The following is a 24,190-nucleotide window of genomic DNA, read 5'->3' on the forward strand; positions in this document are numbered from 1 at the left end:
TCTCCTGATCGAACTCGCGATCTTTTATCATCATCACCTTCCTTTTCTTTCTTTTATTCTTATTGTCGTACACTTATACAGCCGGCTTCTCATATCCTCATATTAGGTATCTTTGCGTCGCGCCTGCTGCTCCTGTCAGCCCCGGACTTCCGCGGAAGCTGCTGACATCCACTCTCTTTGCTTTCTTTATCTCCATCTCTTTCAATCTTCTACCTCTTCGACTTCGATCTCGACCTCATAAGCCTAAGGCACATTCTGCCATCATGGCTGTAAACTCTTCCATCGCGTTCGACCTCCCGCCTTTGCCAACCTATACACTTCAACCGCGAGAGAACCTACTTGATCCTCTTCCCGATAACGTTCTTGCGCTCCTTTTACCCATTGTCGCCTATTGGGCCCTGTCCATGGTCTATCATTATCTGGATGTCAATGATTACTTCGTTGAATACCGACTCCACACCCCCGCAGAGGTCCTGAAGCGGAATCGCGTGACCCGCTGGGAAGTTGTCCGCGATGTCGTACTGCAACAAATCATCCAGACCGTGGCCGGTCTGGCGTTTGTATATTTCGATGCCGAAGAGACTGTTGGAAGAGAGGAGTACGATGTGGCCGTGTGGGCGCAGCGATTGCGGATTTTCCAAAAGGCCATCCCGTCATTGTTGGCTCTTGTTGGGGTGGATGCGGTTGGTCTTTCTAAGTCCATGTCCCAAAGCGGCCACACGATCCTTGCCGGAGCCTTAGCCGGCGGTTCATATCCAAGTGCGACACAGTCACAGATTCTCGAAAGTGGCGCTGAAGTCCTCGCCCCCGCTTTCATGGGCTGGGAGCTTGCAGTGGCCGGCTTCATTTTTTGGTACTTCGTGCCGGCTCTGCAGTTCATGCTTGCTATCTGCATTGTGGATACTTGGCAGTACTTCCTTCACCGGGCCATGCATCTGAACCGGTGGTTGTATGGTGAGTTTATTCGGACATTATCGCTTATCTCTTATCTAACAGCTACAGTGACCTTCCACTCCCGTCATCACCGTCTTTATGTTCCATATGCCTTTGGTGCTCTCTACAATCATCCATTTGAGGGGTTCCTCTTGGACACTGCTGGCACTGGAATTGGATTCCTGGTTTCCGGCATGAACACCCGCCAGGCCATGTGGTTCTTCACAATGTCGACTATCAAGACTGTTGATGATCACTGTGGTTATGAATTCCCCTGGGATCCATTGCAGCATTTCACGTCGAACAACGCCGCATATCATGATATCCACCACCAAAGCTGGGGTATCAAGTCTAACTTCTCCCAGCCTTTTTTCATCTTCTGGGACCGCCTCCTTGGCACCCAGTGGACTGGCGATATTCAGCAGCGCTACGAGAGAGCCCGTGAGAACGCCCAAAAACAGGTGGACCTTGATGCTATCAAAGCAGCTGAAGCCGCTCCCGCCGTGACGGTGACAGAGGAACGCGAACACGAGCGCGTGATAGTCTCACCTGAGGGACCCGCGACTCGCACTCGTCTGCGCCGGAAGACTGTCGATAGTCTGAAGGGCCCAAGCCATGGAGTTCCTGGAAGCGTTCTCCACAATTAAAGCCGTTATGAAATGAAGCACGTGTCACTTTTTTATGCATCCCCGATTCCGTTCCTGGAGCTGCTGGTCGCCTCCGCCAGACTATGGGGCTTTTCAAACATCATTTTTGTATAAGGGGCTCTGGATCCCAATGTATTAATACCTCAGAATGTGCCAGTCAATGCTTTGTACATGGTTTGCTTTACGAGCTACTGTCAATAATGTCTATTCCATTTGCCATCTGTATTGGTTTCTTTGTGTTGTGTGAGATTTCAATTTGCAAAATTTTAGGCAACAAAGGAAAAAGAAACAGAAAAGAACTCAAGTGCATAGAATGTGAAATACGAGTAACTGCTTCACCTAGGTGATAATCCTTTGGGGGATGCAAAAGAAAAGAAAGACAAAAGAAATGCTGACATTATTCACGATCAGCTCCTATTCGCCTCGCCACACACCATAGACCAGACGGTCATGGCCTCAGACTCGGCCTTTGACATTTGCTTCTCATGAGCATCCCAGTCTATGACTTCGTCATCGATCCACTCGCTTTCCACGGAATAGACTGAGGGAGTATACTCCGATGCGGTGTACTGATGGGTCAGCGGCACTTCAACCGAACTGGAAGCCTGATGATCATTGTGGTATGTCGCCAATCCCTCTGCCCTCCTTTTGTAGGGATCCATTCCCATGTTTCGATACATGGCAATGAGCTTATCTACTTCATCTGGAGGTCGAATGGCAGAGCTCGGTGCTGGCGATGAGTCACTTCTGCAGTGCTCCCTTGTGCTGTGCTTATGGCCCTTGATGCTTTGTCCATAAGATCGAGAATGGTGACGACCAGCCTCATAACCTTTGGTCCCATGGAGCGAGCGTGAGGTATGTCTGTAAGCAACAGAGTCTTCCCTCTGACGTGAAGAAATAGAATCATTCGCCCGGATCGAACTTTCTCGATGCATGCTGTGCTCTTCAATTTCTGATCCAGCACGTAGAATCCATGAAGGCGGTCCGCCCAAATCAGACTCGGCCTGCTGAGAGGGGTGACGCGATGCAATGTCTGGCGGTGCTTGGGCAGAGACCTTTCTTGGGTCATACTTACTATCTGATCTCTTAGGATGACCACTACCGTGCCTGTGTCGTCGGCTTCTCTTACCTTCGTTGGCGGGATCATTGTACCAGGCCTTGATGCACTTCTTGCGAGTGTCTTTCAGGATATATGCAAACTGGCTAGAAGTGCCATACAGCTCGTCAATATACTCAGGGAATTGGTCAATGCACATATCCACAAACTTCATAAGCCTGCGCGGCTGATGACGCTTGCGGGTTGGAGTTCGAGACAGCAGAGAAACACGCATATTGCGCGACGCGTTTTTATTACTTGCCACACGAGCCACCATACATGCATGACACTTGTTCTCCTGGTAGGACCAGAGATCGGGGATAACAGGCTTGTCAGGCCACTCAATCCACATGCCGCCAATGGCACTCACTTTGTTCAAAATGAGTCTATCAAGCGGTTTTGTCAAGTGAGGGAACAATTTAAACCAGCGCGGGTGATATTCAACCTCTCTCATGATCAGTTCCATGATATCGCAAACAACATCCGCATTAACGCCATAGTGCAGGTTGCACATGTGTCGATTCAAACTCGAAAGCCGTTCACGGCGTATCCGCTTAGGCAGTTCATTGATTTGCTTCTTGATTAGTTGTTCATGCTTCATTGTCCTTGTTGTATCTATGCGAAGGATATCTATCAATTTTCTCAATTCCTCTTTTGACAGATCAGTGACATACCGCGGGTGTTTATCTCGTGAGAATTGGTGGCCATGACCACTGACTGAGTGGCTTCGGTAATGTTGCTTATTGTGCTTGTCTCCGTATTCGGGGAATGGTGGAAAGGGTGCATTGGCCTTACCCTTGAAGTAGTCGGGGATCCGAATCTTAGGCATTGGGACTAATTGTTGAATTGAGTTCTTTCTTCGGCAACGGTTAGCCTTGTTAATCATCGGGATTTGACATTTACTGGGTAGTAGAGGAGAGGTATACCGGGCTTGGCCTTGCTATTTATTTATCTGCCGGGACAGTACAAAGAGACTGTTTTTTTACTCTTGTCTTGCATCTGTGGTATATGTTTAGCGGCGTGCAGATTGTGCTTAGTCCTTAAGACAATCCTAAAAAAGATGTTGTTCTTTCTGATCATTTCCGTCTAATCGACAAAGCCATTGACTTTAATGACTTTAATAGGGCTCTTTACTTCCTTAGACCTTCTTTCTTTGTCCGCAAGTCAACGCAGACAGTCTTTCATGATCTTGGGCCAGTGGAAATAATCGAGAGTAAAGAAGTGTGTAAAGGGCTATTTTTATTTTATTCGAGGTCTAAGAAAGCCTGTTCAGTCATTCTTCTTGGATCACGGGTTTCAGTAGCTCTGGCATGGAAATGAAGATGCACTGCTTGCACTAAACATTTCACCAAATCTGTAGACTGATCTATATCTAAGGCAGATGAATATTCTCATTCTGGGGGTTTCTGCCTCAACTCGTACTTTGTAATCGGTTTTCGAAGTATTGTGTAGACATGGGATCAAAATGACGAGACCATAGCGGAGGACCGAGCGATGGCAGGATTGTAGACCTATGATAAGCTTATATCACAGCCCCAAAGGCTTATTATGATCTAAACTACCGATATTATCGGCTTTAATAAGTCAAGATCAAGCAATATAAAAATATAGTTGATGTACTCGGTGTATAGAGTAGTTGATCACATGGGAAAGTGCGTCACGAGGCAATCACATGACAGATAACTAGGCTACCTTGAAATAATCTCACCGTCTCACAGTTTCTCTTCAATGTCACACCTGGCAACGTTTCACCATGATCTGTCCAGGTGAGGAGGGTACACCGTTACCGTATACCGCATCGCCCGTGAGATTACTATGGAGCGACTTGGTTCTCTTCATCAACAAGATTTGGGCGCTACCAGGGATCTTTCTGCCCCTGAATCTAAGTCGCACCGGGCCATGGGATGAGTTCTATCCGTCGTTGCGCAATGGGCTCATCGTGGTGTTACATATGTTTCTTATGGTTTACCAAGTTGCGCTTCTGTTTTCGCTGCCAGTCATGGTTCTATTCATGATACCTGCTCTTTGGATTCTAATTTATATTGCCGGTGCATTTTTACTCAACTATGTGATTGTTATGGTTGGATTGAATGGATTTCGGCGAATATTGATTTCGCAAGTGCCTGTAACTGAACGGCCGGGTCATGAGCGGGAGTCTTGGTTCTATATCAATGGAATTGCAGCTGGGTGAGATGCTCTTTTGGCAATTCTCTTGCTCATTAACTCAATTCTTTATAGAAGTCGATGGGCTCAGATGAATGTTGATCAACTATCTAGTACCTTTGGACGAAGGATAATCGGCATACATAATCGCACGTAAGTGATGTTTGGTTCAGAGAAAGGACAGGATACTAACAGGAATTCAGCGCTGGAGTCGTCTTTGATCTGGTTGAATGCCTGATTCAGCGAGACTTTTCTTATGCTACAGGAGACATCAGGGATTCTTATTCCTGCATCAAGAAAGCGCTGTTGAATCCAGAATGTGATAAAGTGGTCCTGCTTCTTCACAGCCAAGGTGGCATCGAAGGCGGACTTGTGATGGATTGGCTTCTGGATGAAATACCACATGATATCCTCTGCAAATTAGAGATTTTCACATTCGGATCTGCTGCAAATCATTTCAACGCCCCCCGATGGACGAAGCTAGCAAGCCCTGACATTATCTCAACAACTGATTTGGTGCATCAACATGGAAACTCAATTGGCTACATTGAGCATTACGCTAATGCGGCTGATATTGTGGCTCTAGGGGGTGTGCTTCATTTCGTCGACATTCCAAATCGATACATGGGTCGCTTGTTTGTTCGTCCAAGCTCGGGACATCTACTGAACCAACATTACCTGGACAACATGTTCACTCTGGGTCCTGACAAAAAGGTCCTTGAGTCAAACCAGTTCATGGATATGGAGGTCGAGCCATTTGCCTCTGGAATACATTCATACATCGATTCTTCCCATAGAGCCAAGTATCGACCTATAGCCCGAGACAAAGATTTCCTCACTGCATTGAGCCAGCAAACGCAAACAAACGGCGTAGATGGGGTGCTTCGTGTCAAGGATTTTAGCCGGCTTTGGCAGTACAGAAATGGAAGATCACCGGAAGTACATGTACGCAGAAACACAGATTGATGAGATACCTGTCATATTTCGGTATACATACATATCAACGTTCTTCCTGAAATTACCTCAGACTCCTACTCTTTTCACATCCACACGCGCACACTAGAGTCTGCACTCCCAATAGCGAGCACATGTGAAGTCCCTCCAGACTGTTTTAAAATGGGCCCCCAGCGAATACAACTCAAGAAGTGAGAGGCTCCTTTAACCGTCTTCACTAATCGCCCATCTTGGGACAAATCCCAGCATCGGATGGTTTTATCATCACTGACGCTCAAGAGATACTTTCCCCCAGGATGGAAGGCCAACCCTCGAATCCAAGTATCGTGACCTGCCAAAGTCTTGATCAGCTGCCCTCGCTCATTCCACAATTTGATAGTGCTGTCCCTTGACCCAGTTGCAACAAACAGCCCTTTTTCTTGTGATTTATTCGGCCCCAGAGCAGCAAGATACTCATGACTTGCAATGGGCGCAACAACACAGCACTCAATCTTGTTTTCGTGTCCCAATAACCGTGCCACGGTGTCCCCCGACGAGTAATCCCAAATGGTACCCGTTTGGGCGTCGCCCACAGCGACGCAAAAGCGTCCATCTAAAGATGGTGCAATGTCTCTAATCCACTCATCCTGAGAGTCTATCGTCCTGACGCAATAACCTGTCAATATATCCCAAATGCGAATTGATGCATCCCGACTGACTGAAACCAACAAGTTCCCATTTGGTGTCAAGAAGCGTACAGCCGAAACAGAATGATCGTGCCCACACAGCGTGCGAACATTAGCATACTCATTACTCGGATCCCATATCTTAATAGTAAGATCACTCGAGCAAGACGCAAGCCGTATCTGATCTTTCGGGCCTCCATAGTCCAATCCCAGAACAGGTCGCCTGTGACCCTTGAGCGTCCGCTCTAGCTGGCCATACTCCCAGTCCCAGACCTTGATGGTACAGTCTTCAGATCCAGATGCCAGAGATGAATAGACTGGGTGGAAAGCCATACATGTAATACCTTCTCGGTGAGATTGGAGTGTATGACTTGGCTGGGCATCTGGTAGCCAGTTCGTAGAATCATGATGAGACCTGACAGTCACAGCAGATTGTAGTTGAGTCTCTAGCTTTGAATTTGTGGCTTCCAGCTCTTGTAGCTATATTTACATCAGTATGCATTCTTAGTCAGGTGTATGGAGAGATATCGCACCCGCCTGGTTAAGCGCATGGTCGATGTCCATTTGCGCTCTAAGAGCCCCTCGTATTTCTTGCGAGTTGCATCGTCGAAAGTTCCATCGATGAACAGTTCATCTTGTAAGATATTTGTGCTTTTCACGTTGATCGATGATAAATAAGCGATAATGGCTTTGTGGCTACTGAGAGTTAGACTGTGCTGATGGGTTTGGTAGAAACCTTACAGTTCTCCCGCTTGTCTGGGAGTAAGTAATTGACTCATGATGATGTAGAACAATGTTAAGTGAATGGAATTTCCAGGGACGCGACGTGTTGGTTGATATAATCTACAGCCCCTTGCAGTCAATAGCCTCTACTGGTCTGGGGTTGGGGAGGCTGTATCACGGGAGGTTGGGCAGACAACGCAAACCTCGTGACACAGGAAACCCTAGTATTGATGAGCTACCATGGACTATAAGAAGAATATCTTTGCACATGCATTTATGAATGTACAAGATCGGCTTTGATGTACACCAGCGGGCATATAGAACCCCAAGGGTCAGACCATATGATCTGTGGTATCAAGGAATTAATATCCTCGGGTGCATAAGATATATAAAAGAGAAGAAAGCAACGCCCATCGCCGTACAATGCAAGTGGTAGATAGAATAAGGACAGCAATGCCGAATCATGCCTTGCCCTTCTTCTTTTCCTTCTTTTTCTTTTCGGCGCCGCCAGCACCACTCGGGCCTGCAGGCTCGCCACCACCCAGACCCAGCATGCTAAGATCAGGCATTCCGGGCATTGAAGGCATACCAGGCATTCCTTGCATGTTCTGCATCTCCGCCATCGCGTCCTTAAGAGGGTTGTCGCTGACACCACCACCGCTGTAGGCGGGGGAGTGGATCGGCAGGATCTTTCCAATCTTCCAGCCCCGTGGAGCGGCCGGGGCAGCTGGGAGCTTCTCGGGCATGGGCAGGCCACGAATGCGTAACCGGTAAGGAGACTGCTCGTTAGTCGGGTGGGCCTTGAGGTACTGCGCAACGAGAATGTAAAGGTGGTGCTCTAAACGAACAAAGTCAGTATATATTCCAAAACAGATAATAAATCCAAATCTAAAATCTGGCCACGTACTGTTCTTGATCTTGGGGTTGGCCAGCTTGCCATCCTCATTCTTAACCTGCACGCGCACACGACCAGGGTTCGCCCAATCCTTGGGATGCAGCTTCTCCGGCTCCAGGCCAGCATTCAAACCAAGCATCTGAACGGCATCGACAATGTCTCTAGCAAGAGGATTTTCCACCGCAAGCTCGGCGCCCACCTTGCGGCCCTCGGCGCGCGATCGGGTCTTGTCGAAGTAAACGGGATACAGGCATGAGAAATGTCTGGGGATCTCGCGCTGGGGCTCAGGAGCTTGCATTTGAGGCATTTGAGGCATTTGAGGCATTTGCATCTGGGGCTGAGCTTGCGGCTGGGGTGCTGGAGCCCGGTTTGGGATGTTTGCGGGCGAGATGATGGCATTGGCGGGGAGGTCTTCGTCGCTGTCATAGTCAGGAGCGACCTCCTCAGGGTCGGAGTCGGAGACTTCCTCAACGCGAGCGTGCGACATGTTGGTTGAATGGATTGGAACTGATGTCTGATGTCTGGGGAAGATCGTGGCCAGTGGCAGAATCGAAAGTTGTGTGCGGAGGGGGGTTGAGTGACCGCCTTGGACATCACTTTACAAGCTACATTAAAATTTGTGGTGTTTCTTTTTAGGTCTTTGATACGTTTTGTTCTGCTTTATGCTATTTTTATCTTGTTGAACCCGTTAAAAATCAAGTATCAAAAGAGTGGCATGTCGAGTATCGACTCTATGGTCTTCAAACATATTATCAATGCTGAGCCAAAGGCAAATCACTGTTGAGGAATGTTACATTACAAAAGTCTTCTCTTGATTATAAGTGATTAATGCTTTCCAAGGGCAGCACTGGGGGATTGAGCAGCAAAATTATCGTTGATGTTGGCTGTCACGTATATTAGCACGGATCCTTATACTTTGAAGATCATATTTACCAATCTTTGCACACTCTGGGTCAATGAATGGATTCAACTTATCAAATTAAAGAACGCTAATTCAAGGACAATTCCGTGCAATCGGCTACTCAGAACATCCGGCACGACGGCGAGAATCAGTTGGCAGAAGAAGCAAGAGAACTTCTTCGGGGTTGAGCAAGTCGAAAGTGTTGTATGCACCGCCGGTAATGTTACCCAAATCAATATCGGCGAATGAATTGACGGTACCAGTATTTCCACCGACAAGAACAGCCTCTTACCTGTTCTGATCGCCTGGATGAGATCCGCGGCGAACAGACGAATACTCTGCCAACTCTCCTTAGGTCGGCGGTCCCAATCGTCAGAAATTCGCTCAGGGTCAGGGATATAAGTCAAAGTGTCATTCTCATCCTCCTTTATAGAGAAGAATAATTTGAGGGTTTTCTTGTCGAGGATACCTTATGGGTGTTCCTCGGAATGATTCGACATCAGGGCCGCTGGATGAAAACTAAGTATCAGTACATGCTTATGTATACCTTGCTGGCAGGAACTGTAGATCAGAGGGCTTAGTGCATACTTCGTGCTCACCCTGGAGCACCACAATTGGGGCTCTATGTGAGATGTAGAATGACCTGTTGAAGCTTTTTTTTTTTTTTTTTTTTTTGTTTCATTTGACTGGGTTCAAATTTTCTGAGTGGTTTGGAAATCGCTGATTCCGAAACAATGACGTTATTCGTTGTTCAACGATCAGTATTCCAGCCCTGAGTCTTTCTCTCGCCATGATCACAATTTGCTGCGTAGACACAGCCTTTTACCACGAGACTGAAGAGGCACCTCTATGCTTTGTTGGGAAGGGGCTAGATCTAAGAACGAAAAGAGGTTCTGTGTGTGGAGCGAAGTACCGTAAGATCCATGCCGACTTCAGTTAAATGGTGTTGTATCAATATAGGTCAAGGGTGTACCAAACAAGCCACTCAGTTTAGGATTTCAAAGATAATGTCTGCTAATCGTGCTATGTGGACTTGTCGTATGAAGCGCAGAAGGTTGTAGTTAGTGTCGATCAACTAGGAAATATCCGAAGCCATCACCACCAAGGGTCACTTTACAGCCACGAATGGGGGTTTACTCAAGATAAACAATCTCTCTCGGGGGACCCATGCTGTTTAGAAAGAAAGCAGGGGTGATAATTTTATACATGAAGGAACAACCCCTTAGAATGGGTGTATGAAGTCCTCAAATATCTATATGATCTTATAGTATGAAAGGAAATCCGCCGGCGGTTCATTTATGCTTATCAAGTGAGTCACATCTGGTTCGCTGAGCAAGATAGGAAAGTCGGAGGAGAAAGACCCCACAAAGTGAGTCCGTGCGTTGTCCAATCTGAGGCTCGGCTTCCTCTCGGCATGCCGATATCAGACCCACAGTTGCATTGCCTCGGGTAAGTATCCCTGGGTACATAAGGTTCTTCATTTCCTACTTTGTTTCTTCTCTCCATATCTCTCATCATGACTACTGGTATTCCCCCTAGTGCTCAGTTTTGCTGTCATTCTGACATATCACAGAAGCTAATACTAGCGCCATTCTGCATCGCGATACTCGTTTCCTCCCAAAGAAATGCGTGGGCGGTAAAGGCAGTTACTTGTTTCTTGAAGACGGAACTACATTTTTGGATTCTACAGGCGGCGCTGCTGTCTCATGTCTGGGACATGGCCATGAGGGAGTCACTCAACTAATCAAGGATCAAATGGACCAGCTGTCCTATTGTCACTCTGCCTTCTTTGGCACTACAGTGGCCGAGGAGCTTGCTACACTTCTAGTTAATTCGACGAATGGGACTCTATCCAAGCTTTTTGTAATCAGCTCCGGTGAGTGAAGCCAGTAACATGGATCACACAAGATATGACAAACTGACATATCTCAAGGCTCTGAGGCTGTCGAGGCTGCACTCAAGCTGGCACGTCAATATTTCTTAGAACTTCCTACGCCTCAGCCAGAGCGTACAAGGTTCATTGCACGTCTACCTTCTTATCATGGTACTACTCTAGGTGCTCTGTCTGCTGGCGGGCATGTCCAACGTCGGCAACCATTCGAGCCTCTCCTGTCCAAGAACACATCCCACGTTTCTCCTTGCTATGCATACCGCAATAAGCTTGATGGTGAATCGGACGCAGATTATGTTGCCCGTCTTGCTGCTGAATTAGATGCCGAATTCCAGCGTGTTGGTCCCCAGACCGTGTGTGCATTCATTGCAGAGCCGGTCGTTGGTGCGGTAAGATTCTCTTCAACCATATCCAGAAAGTTTTCCTGACGGAACCATAGGCCCTTGGCTGTGTTCCAGCAGTACCGGGATACTTCCTAGCAATGAAAGCCGTCTGTGGAAAGTACGGCGCACTCTTCATCCTCGACGAGATCATGAGTGGGATGGGTCGTACCGGAACCCTGCATGCCTGGGAGCAGGAAGATGTCGTCCCTGATATTCAGACTATCGGAAAGGGTCTCGGTGGAGGTTATGCTCCGGTATCGGGTCTCCTAATTAATGATTTTATTGTCCAGATTATGGACAAGGGCAGTGGAATATTCCGCCATGGACAGACATATCAGGGCCACCCGATCTCATGTGCTGCTGCGCTAGCTGTGCAGAAGACTATTAAGAAGGAAAATCTTCTGGAAAACGTCCGCAAAATGGGTGCTTATCTCGAGAAGCAACTGAGACAGCGATTTGAGAACCATCCTTACGTGGGAGATATTCGAGGAAAGGGATTGTTCTGGGGTGTACGTTGCCACATCTCACATTGCTCATTGATCGGATGGTTAAACCTATTACTGACTTTTATTAAAGCTTGAGTTTGTCAAAGACAAGGCTACGAAGGAGCCATTTGATCCCAGCGACCGCTTGTCTTTCCTTATCCAGGAGAAGGGTCTGGAACCGCAATACAGCGTCTCATTGTATGGTAGTTCCGGCACTGTGGATGGAATCAAAGGAGATCATTTGATTCTTGCACCGGCCTACATTGTGTCTAAGGGGGAGATTGATATTATTGTGGACACCCTCGAGAAGGTTCTAGAGGACGTTTTCGCTACGCTACAGAAGTAGGCGTTTATTTACGAGAACAATGAGAATGTTGAAAAACGTGCATCAATTTCAGTGTCGTCAATCTGGAGTTTAGTAGCTACTGAATCAAATAAATGCGGAAAGTCAAATACAGAGCACCAGGTCAAATCATTTGGTGGAATTTCGTTATTATACATGTAACCGAACGTATGTGACAGAACAGACCAGAGATTACTCTTAAGCTTCTATGGCAGCCGCCTTCTTCGAAGCAGCTTCCATCTCAAGCTGCCCATTGGCAGCATTTTCACGGGGCATCGAGCTTTCCGCCCAGAGACCAGCGACAGTCTCAACAGATCGTTCAACAACAACGCGAATACGATCACGTAGAACGGGGTTGCCACATTCAACCTCCAAGTCCTCAAGCCAGACACGCGCAACGTGCTTATCCACCTTGATCTCAATACCAGGGACTGGAATACCCATGGCAATAAGACGATCCATTTCCACAGTCTCGATGTCGGAAACACGTTCTTCGTTCGCCTGGTCTACATCTTCCTCTGGGCCGAGTGCGAGATCGGCTGGAACTCGAGGGCGTTCAATCGGGCCAATGTTGTCACCACCAAATTGTGCTTCCAACATCATTAGCATACGGGCAAGCTTTTCCTGAGGCCCGGATTGGTTGTGTGGGTTAGGAAGGGAAGGCACCTCCATCTCATCGTCGTGGTGATGGTGGTGGTGCTTGTTCTTAGCGGATTCTGATAAAATTCTGGTTAGTATAAAGCTTATGGAGAGGGTGATTTGGATCTTACGCTTCACAGAGGCAGGGCTGCTCTCGACTGTGAGGAGAACAGCCATCACTGCATCCGCAACACCGTCGTTCATCATGTTTCCTTCCCATTCCAACTCGACCTCACGATTCCGCGAATGGTAATGCAGGAATACACATCCCATGACAAGGAATGTTTGCGTTTCGTCAGAAGGAATTTCCTCATCGGCTTCCTCTGGCTTTATGGTCTCGTCGGTGTCGTCGTCATTCTGGGTACTGCTCTGCGATTTCTTGATCGTGCCAACTTCTTCAATAGCTCCGAATGTGCCTTCGAGAGCCCATCTGATCAAGTCCATGCTGGCAGAGCTGAGAGTGATGTGTTGTTTGCAGGAAATAGTTGTGGTCGTCAAACCGGCATACTCTTGCAAGTCGTCAGGAGCCATCAGCGATAGATTGAACCCATTCTGAACAAGTACACCAGCCATGAGCTGGGCATCAGCCTCTTCTGATGGGGGCGCAAGCTCTGCTAGCTTGCCGACAACTTTGGCAATCTTATCCTTCTTGAACGGGATGCGAACTTCATCGCAGTTTGCGGGTGTGTAGACTTTGACTTTGACTGCTTTGTCGGCGTTAAGACTGAGCAGCTTTGACTTTAGTCTCATCATCTGATGTTTCTCGCCATGAACAAGAATCACAACTGGCGCAGCAACCTCTTCGATGAAGGTGCGGTTTTCAACACCATCAACGTGGGCCGCAAAGCTGACTTCGTCAACAGTGCATCGGCGAGGAATCATAACTTTCTGGTCCTCGTCGTTCGCTCCAGGAACACGGCCTCGTCCATGACCAGTAGACACCTTGGACATAACAGCCGGGATCTGATCTGGCTCATTGAGCAATTGCTTGGCCATAGTTCCTTCAACACTGTAACCGGTCATGACAATACCATTGCGATCACTTGGTGCCCATCTTTCGAGCAGCTCACGGCTTGTTCCAGTCTGTAACATACCGGGAGAAGCAAGCATGACACATCCTCCAACATCGTCGAAGCGCTCCAAGCTGCGAAGACTACGGACGAATCGGAAGTCCCATGGTCCGACACTGACACTCTTGTCGCCGCTGGCTTCAGCCTCGGCCATGCGTTGCCGGAAAAGACGCTTGATATTATCGTTCATGGCACCAATGTAGGTTTGGTACACGACCATACACCGACGTGCCATATTTCCAATGTAGTAGATGGGGAACTTTTGAAGCTCGGGGTGTCTTTCCCAATATTCATCGAGAATGAGAAGCAGTTCTTGTGCACGACCAAGGGCAAATACAGGCATCAGAACTCGACCGCCGCGGTTTAAGACACCGGTGATTGACTTCATCAATGCAGCCTCACGTTCTAACCGTGGCGGGTTGGAGGAAATACCGAATGTCGATTCTGTGATAAGGACATCAATCTTTGTTCCCTTGGGCACTGCAGCAGGAATCAAATGCCTGTCCTCCTCGCGAGAGTAGTCTATGAGAGGTTAGTAAATTGATAGATGACTTCGTTCGTGGGAAACAATTACCTCCGGTAAACAGGGTCACAAGTCCAGCAATATCAACCTTGAACATGGCTGCACCAAGGACGTGACCAGCAGGGTACGGCGTAATCCGGATGCCATTGATCGTGTGTGTAGTGTAAAAGTCGATAGTTTCAATCAATGGAAGGGTCGATAAGTGATCACGCTCGGTATATAACGTCGTGCGTTGATCAGAGGAAGAGGATGTGTTGCTGACTCGAACGTTGTCTTGGATGAGCCATTTATAGATTGCGCGAGTGGCGGGAGTCATAAAGACTCGGCCTTTGAAGTTGGTTTTGCTGAGAACATATGGAAGGGCTGAGGAGTGGTCGACGTGGAAACTATGGAAAAAGCACACCGTTAGCCACCGTGAGGGTATAAGGAAACACAAAGCACTCGAATGCAGCGATAGAAGGATACAGGAATACAAGAAATAGTTTCATGACATTCAATTGTATTGGGGTTATCATATATATCAAGGGAGAAAATATGTGCTTCAATCGAGATAGGTCCCGACAGTTGACTCCCAGATCAACCCAAGCTTCACATCGGGTAATGTGAGAGCCTGCACATAATATCCGACATTTTCCCAGAGACTTTATTTTATGCAAAGCGAACAAGGGAAACACGTACTGGCTGATTAAGAGAACATCCACTGTGCTCAGGTCGAATTCGTCAAAGAATGGAAGCGCGGAGAAGCCTTCTTTCGCCGGGTGCATGCCCGCATCAAGCTGAATGAGACAAGAGTCAGTTATTTGAATTGCCGCTATTTGCAGTTTTGACCTACCATGACTGTCTTGCCCTTGTACTCCAGAATATGGCAACTTCGGCCGACTTCGTTTCCACCACCGAGGCAGTAGAATGCGAGCTCGTCTGATGGATCAACGGGTTCGTCATCCACCGCTGTTCCCATAGCTGATGCTTTGCGCTTGGCCGCCATTTTGTCGTAAGTATATCAAATGAGGGAAACTGTAGGTCAATATGTCCTGGTAGAGTCCGAAAAGCAGCCTTTTGGGCGCTGGGGCCCGCGGAGGTTGGAGGCGCTAGATCTCAGAATGCGCTGAGCGCAACAACCACGGCCTGCGCAACGCAGCAATAAGATATGCAGGCTGGTAATTGAAAGAAAGAGGTCAATGAAGTGATGTTACGCGACTCGGATGAAAGAGCAAGGAGGTTTTGGCGCTTAGTCAAGTCACGTGCAAGTCGCGATCCGCGGAGCAAACTCGGCCACGCAGTAAAAGCTCCCTTACCCCATCCACCCTCCCCCTTCAGAAGCCGTCACTTTCGCGTTATACTCAACTGTTGGTTAATATGCGCGTCGCCTCTATGGCCCAGTACGCTTATTGAGATGGTTACAGCTATTGGAAGCTGGCGGTGCGAGCAATCTGCTCATTTCAACGGCCACGCGTGGACGCCTCTTCACATTGAAGACCGCCACGGATCTCCGCAATAGTAACCAGTCCCATCTTTAACTCAATTCTAATCTCACTGTGCCGTCACTATGGCGCAAGCTCGGCATCCCCAGCAGCAGCAGCCGCCGCCTCCGCCGTTCTCTACTCAGTCCTTCTCCCCGCCTGTCTCCTCGCCATCTCCCAACTCTGCTGCCTCGCCCGTGAATGGAGCCGCTGCTCCCCCTCCATCAAAAAGACCCCGTTTATCGCCTCTTCCACCTTCTCAGACACAGTCTCCTTACGGTTCCCCGAATTTTGGCGCAATGCAGCTTCCACCAAATCAAGCTCAAATGAACGGAGCACCGGTTAACATGAATATGAATGTTAACATGACTTCACCCGCCCCTCCTCCCCCGGCACCTCCTGGTACCATGGGACCTCCTTCTCGTCCGGTGGATAAGACGACTGATGCAGCTGAACTGACTGATGTCTTGGCTTCATCTGGAATCGATGTGAGAGAAGAAGAAGCATTCCTCACACGGAGCTTTTCAGGGCAAAATGCGCAGGCGCAGCCACCCCAGCGAGGTCTTCAGATGTCTCACCCTCCACCCATCAACACATCTTTCAATTCTCAGATTTCTACTCCGGGGACACTTTCCGCTTCCAACAGCTTCGGTGAATTGCCTCAGATTAAGCCCGCGATCACCAATGATTCTTTCATTTCCGAGCCGTCTTCGCAAACACCTGTCCCATTCAAGGATCCTAACGAACCGACCCGCGAGGATACTGTGGCAGCAAGACGGGCACAATACCACATCCAAGAACCGTTCTTATTGACGAAACTTCTTGAGCAGAAGCTCCAAAAGCGAGGTTTTGATCTTGGTGTCCGAATTCCAGCCGAGGGTCTTTTCCATCCCGTTCCTGGTCGTCCCCAGCCTATTGAAGTTACTGGTCCTGATGGGTCTTCTGTGGTGCGCACTGGTCAGACCATTCTCAACCAGGATGGTGCTCCTCTCGTCGATATCCTGAACATTTTATCGATATCCTGCGAAGAAAGACTACGAGGTGTCATTGACTATTCCTCATCTCTCGCTCGAAGTCGCCGGGCGCATTCTCATGGCACAGTTCCTGTGGAGTGGAAGGACATTGCGCAACCTCTTGGGCCGACTGCAGGGAACGTACAAACACCTGTGAAGCGTACGCTACCCTTCATGGCATATAATTTGCTGGTTTTAGTCCATCATTGGTCATACTGACATTGTTTACAGGTCCCCATTCTGCCGTCGAATCATCCGGCACAAAGCCCAACCCCGAGCGGTTCCGCACACTTATCCAGAGGGAAGCTTTGCAAGAGGAAAGACGTGCAGCCAAGCGTGCCAAGCGTAATAGCAATGCTATTCTTGGCGAAGCCGGTCGAGCCGAGTCCGTCGACCTCAACGGGTCCGCACCCTCGACCCCTATGGGTGATAAGACACCCGGCTTCGACAAGAAATCCGTCACGAAGAAGGAGTCGAGGAAGATGGTAGACTCGAAAGCAAGCGAGGCTCAACAGCACCAGCAGTCAGTGGAGACAGCGCGCATGGCGCTATCTGGTCGCATGTTCGGTGCCAAAAAATCATACTCATGGCTGAAGTCCGGTGGTCCTGCCAACAGTGGCTTTTCCTCGCCTTCACGTCCAGCTCCTTCTACGCCAACTGCTGGTCCAGAAAAGTCTGGATCTGGGGAATCAGCACCCAGTCAGACCCACCGTCGTCTTGGAACATGGCGCGAAGACCAAGAGAAGGGGGCGGGTATCCAAGTCAGAGATGTGTTGTTCATGCTGGAGGCGGATGGAAGGGGTACTAAGCACGTGCAAAAGGGCTATCTGAAGGATCCCAAAGAGGATCGAGACCGCGGAAACTAATCCGGTCATAACGTTTGTAATCTTATTTCTTGTGTCTCTAATTTTCCTATGCTCGTCGCGGCTATATTCATTGTGGCTTCGACAAGGAGTTTCTGCATTATCTGCGTGTTCTGGGCGGCGTTGGTTGTGAGGGTGAAAGGTGATGTTTCTTGATTTCTTCATCTACAGGTTGAGCATACATCGTTCGTGGCGATAGAGGGACTCTTGTACCTCGTTTCTTATGTCTTGTCGCCCTTTGATATGCCAACTCCTCAAATTACACGTACTCGAAATGATCTGCTATTTCTTTCTACGTAGAGTTCGCTTTAATCATTGAAATGTATCAATATAGCCTTACTATCTGTGCACTCATTGGCCCAAAGCTTCACGGGCCTGGGCTATTTCCGCTTCAGATGGCATATTGACAATGGCCAAGTATAAAACCTTCTGCTGCCGCAGTTTCGCAATCGGCGTAAGAAGACCAATGTTTTGCCCGGAGCCACCACGACGGGCTCGTCGATCAAGCACTCTGTCTTCACCTCCCGCCTCATGTGCACTCGAGCCATGAAACCCTGTCTGTCTGGGCGAGCGAGAGTCTTGAGCTTCCCTCCACCCCCCAATGATACCTCTCCCCAGAGGTCTACCGTAAGGGGCATAAGGAGCAGGAGGGTTAGACCGTGATTCACTTTGCAAGTAATACTCGTGACTGGCGTTTGAATCCTGGCTGTATGAACTGCGAGTATGTCCAAGACCCGGACGAACACCCCTCAGGCTCTGCAATTTTTCAGTGGAAAAATGACCTCCAGTCACCAGGGCAAGCAGGTCACCGCTACTGGCAGGGTGATTGGGATCGGCATAGCGCGAAGTAAATGTCGGCTTTGGCCCTTGTGTCAAATGGCTGTCGGGATTGCTTGTTGCCTAGATTAGTTGCATTAGCAATGAGACTTTATGTAGCCGTTACATTCACTCACGAATTCAGCTTGGGCACGCTTGTCCCAGTAGTTGCTCACGAACTCCCTCTTCTTCTTGGTCTTTGATAGCTTCTTTTCTGCATCTTCGTCCGAAGCTAGCTGGTCAAGCCCTGGGAATACTAGAGGAGCAACTTCATGGAATAAGTTGCCATAGCCTTGTCCATCGGAGGACTTGAACTTGTGCCGCAGACGACCGATCATGTCTGAACCCCCTCTATCTGTGGCTTTGAAGATCATAGAGTTCAAATCCAAAGTAGTAGACGGTGCATCCGGCAATTCAGGATTCCAGGTCATAACCAGACAGAAGAGACCACGAGGCTGGAAGAATTCTTGATTCATCTTATCGAAGAATGTGTTGGACCTAATGAAACACGTTAGTAGATCTTTCAGTGATAAACAATATGACTTACCTCCGGGCCCCATCAACAGCAATTGCAACATCAGTAGCAATTTGAATGGCAATAGAAACCGCAATTCCCGTGGCAGTAGGCATAAAAATCGTTCCAATCGATGCCAAGTTAATTGCATTCAACCAACGCGCACCCTGACAAGCCTTCTCAGCCGTATCCAGGAACTCGGAAAACATAGGCTGGTCGATGCCAAAGCCAGCAAGGTCCGGTGCATAGGCACGGATGAAGCCGCGCTTGCGGTTCTTGGGTCTACGCTGAGGTAAGAGAATTGGTGCAGGGAGTTGTGGTAGGTGAGTTTCACCAGTCGGCGAGTATGCTGGAGGTGGATACTCTGATGCAAATCGGTGAGCCAGACTTGCTTCGTCAAGGGCTTCTTGAGCTTCGCTGTATCTTGGGGGAGTTTCTTGGTCTCCAGGGCTACGCCTTATTTCGTCTTGGGCTTCGTCGAGCTTCCATTGCTCTTCTAAGGAGCCTATCGCGGTTCTCTCGGAGAGAACATGTCCGTCGTCGTGCTCATTTAGGTTGCGCGTGCTGCTCTCCGAGGAACCTGTTGGTTTTTTCTCTTCTTTGTTTGGAATATTTCGTGGTTCCTGCTTCTTTGCCTTGTGCGCGGATATAGATTCCGAGACGAGACCTATGCCTGCTGCAAGGCCTTTGACGGCTTTGGATCCTAGGTTTGACATGACGTCAAAGTCGTTATTTGTATAAGTTGTCAAGAAAATAATTATTATATTGGAAAATATAATGTTACAACAGCAGAGCAATAGCAGTTTATATAGGACCGTGAGGTTATACTCAGCCCAGAGGTCATCACTCCCGTCCGCCAGTCGCGAAGCATGCCTTTATAGGCATGCAGCTGGTAGATAAAAATTAGGCCCAAAAGAAACCCCCCCCCCCCCCGCTCGACTTTAGGGCTGAGTGGCTATGGTTCTACAAGAATTAACGTTAAGTCAATGTATGTAATACTCTGTAGTGGTCTAAGGCAGAGATACACTAGGGTAACTAGGCCTCACAGCCACACCCGATTAGGGCAACACTGCGACCGGGTGCTAAGCCCGGAGTATCGAGTTTGCCGCTTTGCTGTGGGGATTTGCATAGCTTGAAACATGTACTCGTTTGTTTCTTTTTACCTGTCTATTCCGGTAAATTGATTTTGGTTTTGGTTTTCGGAAATAACCCCCGAGGCAGCTCGGACTTCAGAACCGCGACGGCATGAACGATGTATATGCAATCCTTTTAAGGTAAAGTGTAAGAGTAATTTTTATCCGAAATATATGCTGTTTAACTGGAAAAAGAAGAGTGACAAGCAAGAAGCGGTGAACACAATCGTATAACCTGAAGATATATACTGTGCCAGTTCCTTTAAAGTTATTGACCTCTCGTTTTTTTTTTTTTTTTGGTGCAATGCTAGCCAGTCCATAGAAGACTAGGCCTTTTTTTTTTTTTAATTTCAAGCGACTCATCTGATCCACAAACCTCCTTTTCTATCCGAGATATGCCACTGTACTTCGTATATTGGGATCATCACCGTGGACCTACGCGGCTACACTTCCTAGATCAGCATGTCCCCCCATTTATGCCTCACTATATTTTTTAATTTGCAATGCCTAGTCTCAGAAGCTTGCACCAGTTCGCGCTGAGATGTTTGGCACTTTTACATGTCAGGCAAACCGAGGATCACCGGTTGAACCATTCAATATTTGATTCTTGCTTATACTTAGATTGTCTCGAGGTGGCTATTTCCCCATTCTCCACTGATATTTCTTGATATTTTTACATGTTCTTCTTGCACTCCTTAGAATGCTTTTGTCTATCTATTCTTCTGCTTCAAAGGACTTGAATCCCTTGGTCAGCTGGAATGTCACCTAGGATGATGCGGAGAGTCTACGGGGAGCCACACCCGCCCTTCACGCTGGTTTTTCATATTCCGCCCACAAGCCCTGGCGCTTGACGTATTCCCGTCGAATCAATCATGTTACGGGGTGTTCTTTATGATGGGGACTGTGTGGATTGAGCTGGACTGGAGCGTTCGGTTAAAGCCAGGGCTTGGACGTGCTCCCCGGTGGCGTATCCAAGACCCTCTCCAGACTTTGATTTCATTCCGGATGTGCGATTGGCACTGGAATGAGGCCATAATATCCCGCTGATCCTGTCTGGGAGGCCCGTCCGCCTGCCGGACACAGTAGTCTGTATAGCAGTCCCAAGGGTCAAAAAAGAATAGGTATATTATTAGGCTGTCCGGTATATAGGAAGAGATATTTCATGTCTTGCAAGTCAATCCAAAACGAGGTAAAGTCTCAAAAGTAAAGAAAAAAATAGGCTATCAAGGTGAGGTTACCGCGTAGATCGGCAACGTCCCCCAACTCTCCGACTCTCCCATCTCTCGCCTTCTCCCCCTCCAATGTCGCCTCGTTCAATGATTTCAGCTTTCCTTTGAGGAAGTGCACTTTTGGTACACTTTGTGACTTCTTCGCGTCCCCTCGATTTGATTTCCTCTTGCTTGGCATATCTTGCCCGTTTCTCTCTCGAGAGTCGCGCACAACGACCATCGGTCATCGGCCGTGAATTCCTCCAATCTCTTCTTCCTCTACCGTTTATCTGACGGATCGGACTTCGTGCACCATGTCCACCCCCTCCACGGCCACTGCAACCCATCCTTCCCATCACCAGGCTTACGGATACCCTCACCACCCCTACCAACCGAACACCTCTTACCCGACTCCCACTACAGGAGCTCGCCTCGCGAACTCCTACGCTTACTCCGTCCCCTCTCCAACGACCAACAACCTCCCGTACACTCAACCTCCGAGACTCCCTCCGGCGACATCGACCCCTTCGGCCATGACCCATCAGAGCGGCTCCAGCGTGGCTCCCTCGGTGGGAGGCCGGAAAAAGAAGCCAGACTGGACTGAGTTCTACAAGAATGGTCTTCCCAAGGAGGTCATTGTGATTGATGATAGCCCCGGACCAGAGTCCAACGCGGCGGCTCCTTCGGGCAATACGTCTACTGCGAGAGCACCTCCTGCTGTTCCGCAACCCGCCGGCAAGAGGCGACGAACGGGAATTGAAACCGCCTACGATCTGGGTCATTATGACCGTCCAGCTTTTTCCATCAACCCACAGCAATATGGCGACAACTCGTCGGCTTCACTGTCCACAGATCGCACCACTTCGCTACACACAACTGCGCCTACATCGCTCGGTTCGCAGGGCAGCTCTGGTGCTCCCAACGGGGTGTATTACGAGGATGCCACCGTGGGCCAAAAGCGGAAGCGCGTCGCCACGCGAAAATCGACTCGCGATGAGCAGAAAAAACGAGAGTTGGAGACCACGGGCGATGCCTTCCTGAGCTACGTACCGCCTCCGAAACCACCCATCAAGGCCAAGGATGTCCATGTGCCGGTCGTTCGCGATGTGAGTCCCTTTTTTTCGTCCCATTTCGCATGCGATTACTAACAGATTTTACTTTTCTAGAGCACAAGCGCTCAGAACAAGAAGTTCGACGATGACGATGGTCACTACATCGTCACACCCGATACACCGTTGACGGATCGATGTGAGTACCAATTTCTCTTGGTCTCAAGATTATACTGACTCTTTAGACTCTGTTATCAGGCTCCTGGGCCAAGGTACATTTGGCAAGGTGGTGGAGGCCTACGACAAGCACCGCAAGTCTCGCTGTGCTGTCAAAATCATCCGCTCGATTCAAAAGTACCGCGATGCCTCCCGAATTGAGCTGCGAGTCTTGTCAACTCTATCTTCAAACGACAAGACCAACCGCAACAAATGCATCCACCTGCGTGATACCTTCGACTTCAGAAATCACATTTGCATTGTCACAGATTTGCTTGGACAGAGCGTGTTCGACTTCCTCAAGGCAAATGCATTTGTACCTTTTCCGAGCAGCCAGATCCAACAGTTCGCCCGGCAACTGTTTACAAGTGTTGCTTGTAAGCCTCTCGCTCTTCTCATCCCACGTTCCAACTAACCCAATCTAGTCCTTCACGACCTTAACCTCATCCACACCGACCTCAAACCCGAAAACATCCTTCTCGTCAGCAACGCCTACCAGACATTTACCTACAACCGTTCTGTCCCCACCTCTTCTCACGCCTCAGCTCGCAACGCACGACAGCGCCGGGTACTCCTCGATAGCGAGATCCGCCTCATCGACTTTGGCTCGGCCACGTTCGACGATGAATATCATTCCTCTGTTGTCTCCACTCGCCATTACCGGGCCCCCGAAATCATTCTGAATCTCGGCTGGAGCTTCCCATGTGACATCTGGAGTATTGGATGTATCTTGGTGGAGTTTTTCACCGGAGACGCCCTCTTCCAGACACACGACAATCTCGAACACCTTGCCATGATGGAGGCTGTAATTGGCGGCCGCATCGACCAAGCGTTGGTGAAGAGAGTAATGGCGGGGGGGAAATCAGGTGGTAGCAACTCTGCCTCAAAGTAAATTTGACACCCCCAAAATCATCATAACAGACACTGACTTTGCTTAGATACTTCGCCCGGAGCAAGCTTGATTACCCCAATAATGAAACCACTCGGGCTTCGCGCAAGTATGTGCGCGCAATGAAGGGTTTGACGGTATGTTTACTCGTATCTTCATACTAGCTCACTCGCTGACCCAACTATCTAGGAGTTCATCCCCACCACCACACCTTTCAACCGTTCATTCCTGGACCTGCTGCAGAAGATCTTCGTCTATGACCCGAAAAACCGGATCACCGCAAAGGCGGCACTCAAGCACCCCTGGTTCAAGGAAACCCTTGTTGATGATGGCACCGAAGCCTACCGCATTGGCCAGGGACTTGCTCGTCAGCAACAGCAACAGCAACAGCGGGTTTGAGCTTTTTTTTCTTTTTCGGTTTACAGGTATAGCGGCCAATACTCGGCCTTGTCAGCATGGGAAGGGAATTCACCGGCGTGAAAGGATCCAATTATGGATAGACAGCTTCATATCTCGAGGGTAATCTTTGTTTCTATGGATGGGACGGAAAGGTGTTTTCACTGGCAAAATCATGATCACGATGTTTTTTATTTCTTCGGCCCTGGGTCGCAGGATCTCATGCAGTCTTTGCTGTATACCGGTTTGTGGCACCACATGGCATCAGCCCGGCTTCCTGCATGGCTCTGGGTGCAACTCATATCCTAACCTTATTTGTTTA

General features: G+C 48.7%; 10 protein-coding genes across 10 annotated transcripts; 5 read left to right on the plus strand and 5 right to left on the minus strand.

Moving 5' to 3' along the window:
• Positions 1-263: 263 nt before the first annotated feature.
• sur2 (sphingosine hydroxylase) lies at positions 264-1,580 on the plus strand (the record flags this gene model as incomplete). The annotated part of the gene is made up of 2 exons (XM_058460832.1): positions 264-954; positions 1,003-1,580. 2 exons carry the CDS (start codon positions 264-266, stop codon positions 1,578-1,580), a joined length of 1,269 nt encoding a protein of 422 aa, XP_058321409.1.
• A 407-nt stretch (positions 1,581-1,987) lies between these two features.
• N7508_002767 (uncharacterized protein) lies at positions 1,988-3,277 on the minus strand (the record flags this gene model as incomplete). The annotated part of the gene is made up of 1 exon (XM_058460833.1): positions 1,988-3,277. One exon carries the CDS (start codon positions 3,275-3,277, stop codon positions 1,988-1,990), a length of 1,290 nt encoding a protein of 429 aa, XP_058321410.1.
• Positions 3,278-4,429: 1,152 nt separating this feature from the next.
• N7508_002768 (uncharacterized protein) lies at positions 4,430-5,805 on the plus strand (the record flags this gene model as incomplete). The annotated part of the gene is made up of 3 exons (XM_058460834.1): positions 4,430-4,863; positions 4,915-4,992; positions 5,043-5,805. The coding sequence occupies 3 exons, from the start codon at positions 4,430-4,432 to the stop codon at positions 5,803-5,805; spliced, it is 1,275 nt and encodes a 424-aa protein (XP_058321411.1).
• A 74-nt stretch (positions 5,806-5,879) lies between these two features.
• N7508_002769 (WD40 repeat domain-containing protein) lies at positions 5,880-7,237 on the minus strand (the record flags this gene model as incomplete). The annotated part of the gene is made up of 3 exons (XM_058460835.1): positions 5,880-6,938; positions 6,992-7,169; positions 7,200-7,237. 3 exons carry the CDS (start codon positions 7,235-7,237, stop codon positions 5,880-5,882), a joined length of 1,275 nt encoding a protein of 424 aa, XP_058321412.1.
• Positions 7,238-7,642: 405 nt separating this feature from the next.
• N7508_002770 (RNA-binding signal recognition particle subunit SEC65) lies at positions 7,643-8,563 on the minus strand (the record flags this gene model as incomplete). The annotated part of the gene is made up of 2 exons (XM_058460836.1): positions 7,643-8,019; positions 8,089-8,563. The coding sequence occupies 2 exons, from the start codon at positions 8,561-8,563 to the stop codon at positions 7,643-7,645; spliced, it is 852 nt and encodes a 283-aa protein (XP_058321413.1).
• Positions 8,564-10,493: 1,930 nt separating this feature from the next.
• Positions 10,494-12,082, plus strand: N7508_002771 (aminotransferase, class III; the record flags this gene model as incomplete). The annotated part of the gene is made up of 5 exons (XM_058460837.1): positions 10,494-10,503; positions 10,551-10,853; positions 10,911-11,257; positions 11,308-11,760; positions 11,828-12,082. The coding sequence occupies 5 exons, from the start codon at positions 10,494-10,496 to the stop codon at positions 12,080-12,082; spliced, it is 1,368 nt and encodes a 455-aa protein (XP_058321414.1).
• Positions 12,083-12,277: 195 nt separating this feature from the next.
• On the minus strand, positions 12,278-15,296 carry ysh1 (cleavage polyadenylation factor subunit YSH1; the record flags this gene model as incomplete). The annotated part of the gene is made up of 5 exons (XM_058460838.1): positions 12,278-12,795; positions 12,850-14,310; positions 14,363-14,697; positions 14,990-15,087; positions 15,144-15,296. The coding sequence occupies 5 exons, from the start codon at positions 15,294-15,296 to the stop codon at positions 12,278-12,280; spliced, it is 2,565 nt and encodes an 854-aa protein (XP_058321415.1).
• Positions 15,297-15,857: 561 nt separating this feature from the next.
• N7508_002773 (uncharacterized protein) lies at positions 15,858-17,650 on the plus strand (the record flags this gene model as incomplete). Its single annotated transcript, XM_058460839.1, has 2 exons — positions 15,858-16,944; positions 17,016-17,650. The coding sequence occupies 2 exons, from the start codon at positions 15,858-15,860 to the stop codon at positions 17,648-17,650; spliced, it is 1,722 nt and encodes a 573-aa protein (XP_058321416.1).
• A 348-nt stretch (positions 17,651-17,998) lies between these two features.
• Positions 17,999-19,693, minus strand: N7508_002774 (uncharacterized protein; the record flags this gene model as incomplete). The annotated part of the gene is made up of 3 exons (XM_058460840.1): positions 17,999-18,547; positions 18,601-18,961; positions 19,011-19,693. 3 exons carry the CDS (start codon positions 19,691-19,693, stop codon positions 17,999-18,001), a joined length of 1,593 nt encoding a protein of 530 aa, XP_058321417.1.
• A 1,939-nt stretch (positions 19,694-21,632) lies between these two features.
• Positions 21,633-23,871, plus strand: N7508_002775 (putative protein kinase (Lkh1); the record flags this gene model as incomplete). The annotated part of the gene is made up of 6 exons (XM_058460841.1): positions 21,633-22,424; positions 22,485-22,566; positions 22,613-22,960; positions 23,009-23,471; positions 23,522-23,609; positions 23,662-23,871. The coding sequence occupies 6 exons, from the start codon at positions 21,633-21,635 to the stop codon at positions 23,869-23,871; spliced, it is 1,983 nt and encodes a 660-aa protein (XP_058321418.1).
• Positions 23,872-24,190: the final 319 nt, after the last annotated feature.

The sequence above is a fragment of the Penicillium antarcticum genome, assembly GCF_028974205.1.
Source record: "Penicillium antarcticum strain IBT 31339 chromosome Unknown utg000003l_segment0_segment0, whole genome shotgun sequence".
NCBI lineage: Eukaryota > Fungi > Ascomycota > Eurotiomycetes > Eurotiales > Aspergillaceae > Penicillium > Penicillium antarcticum.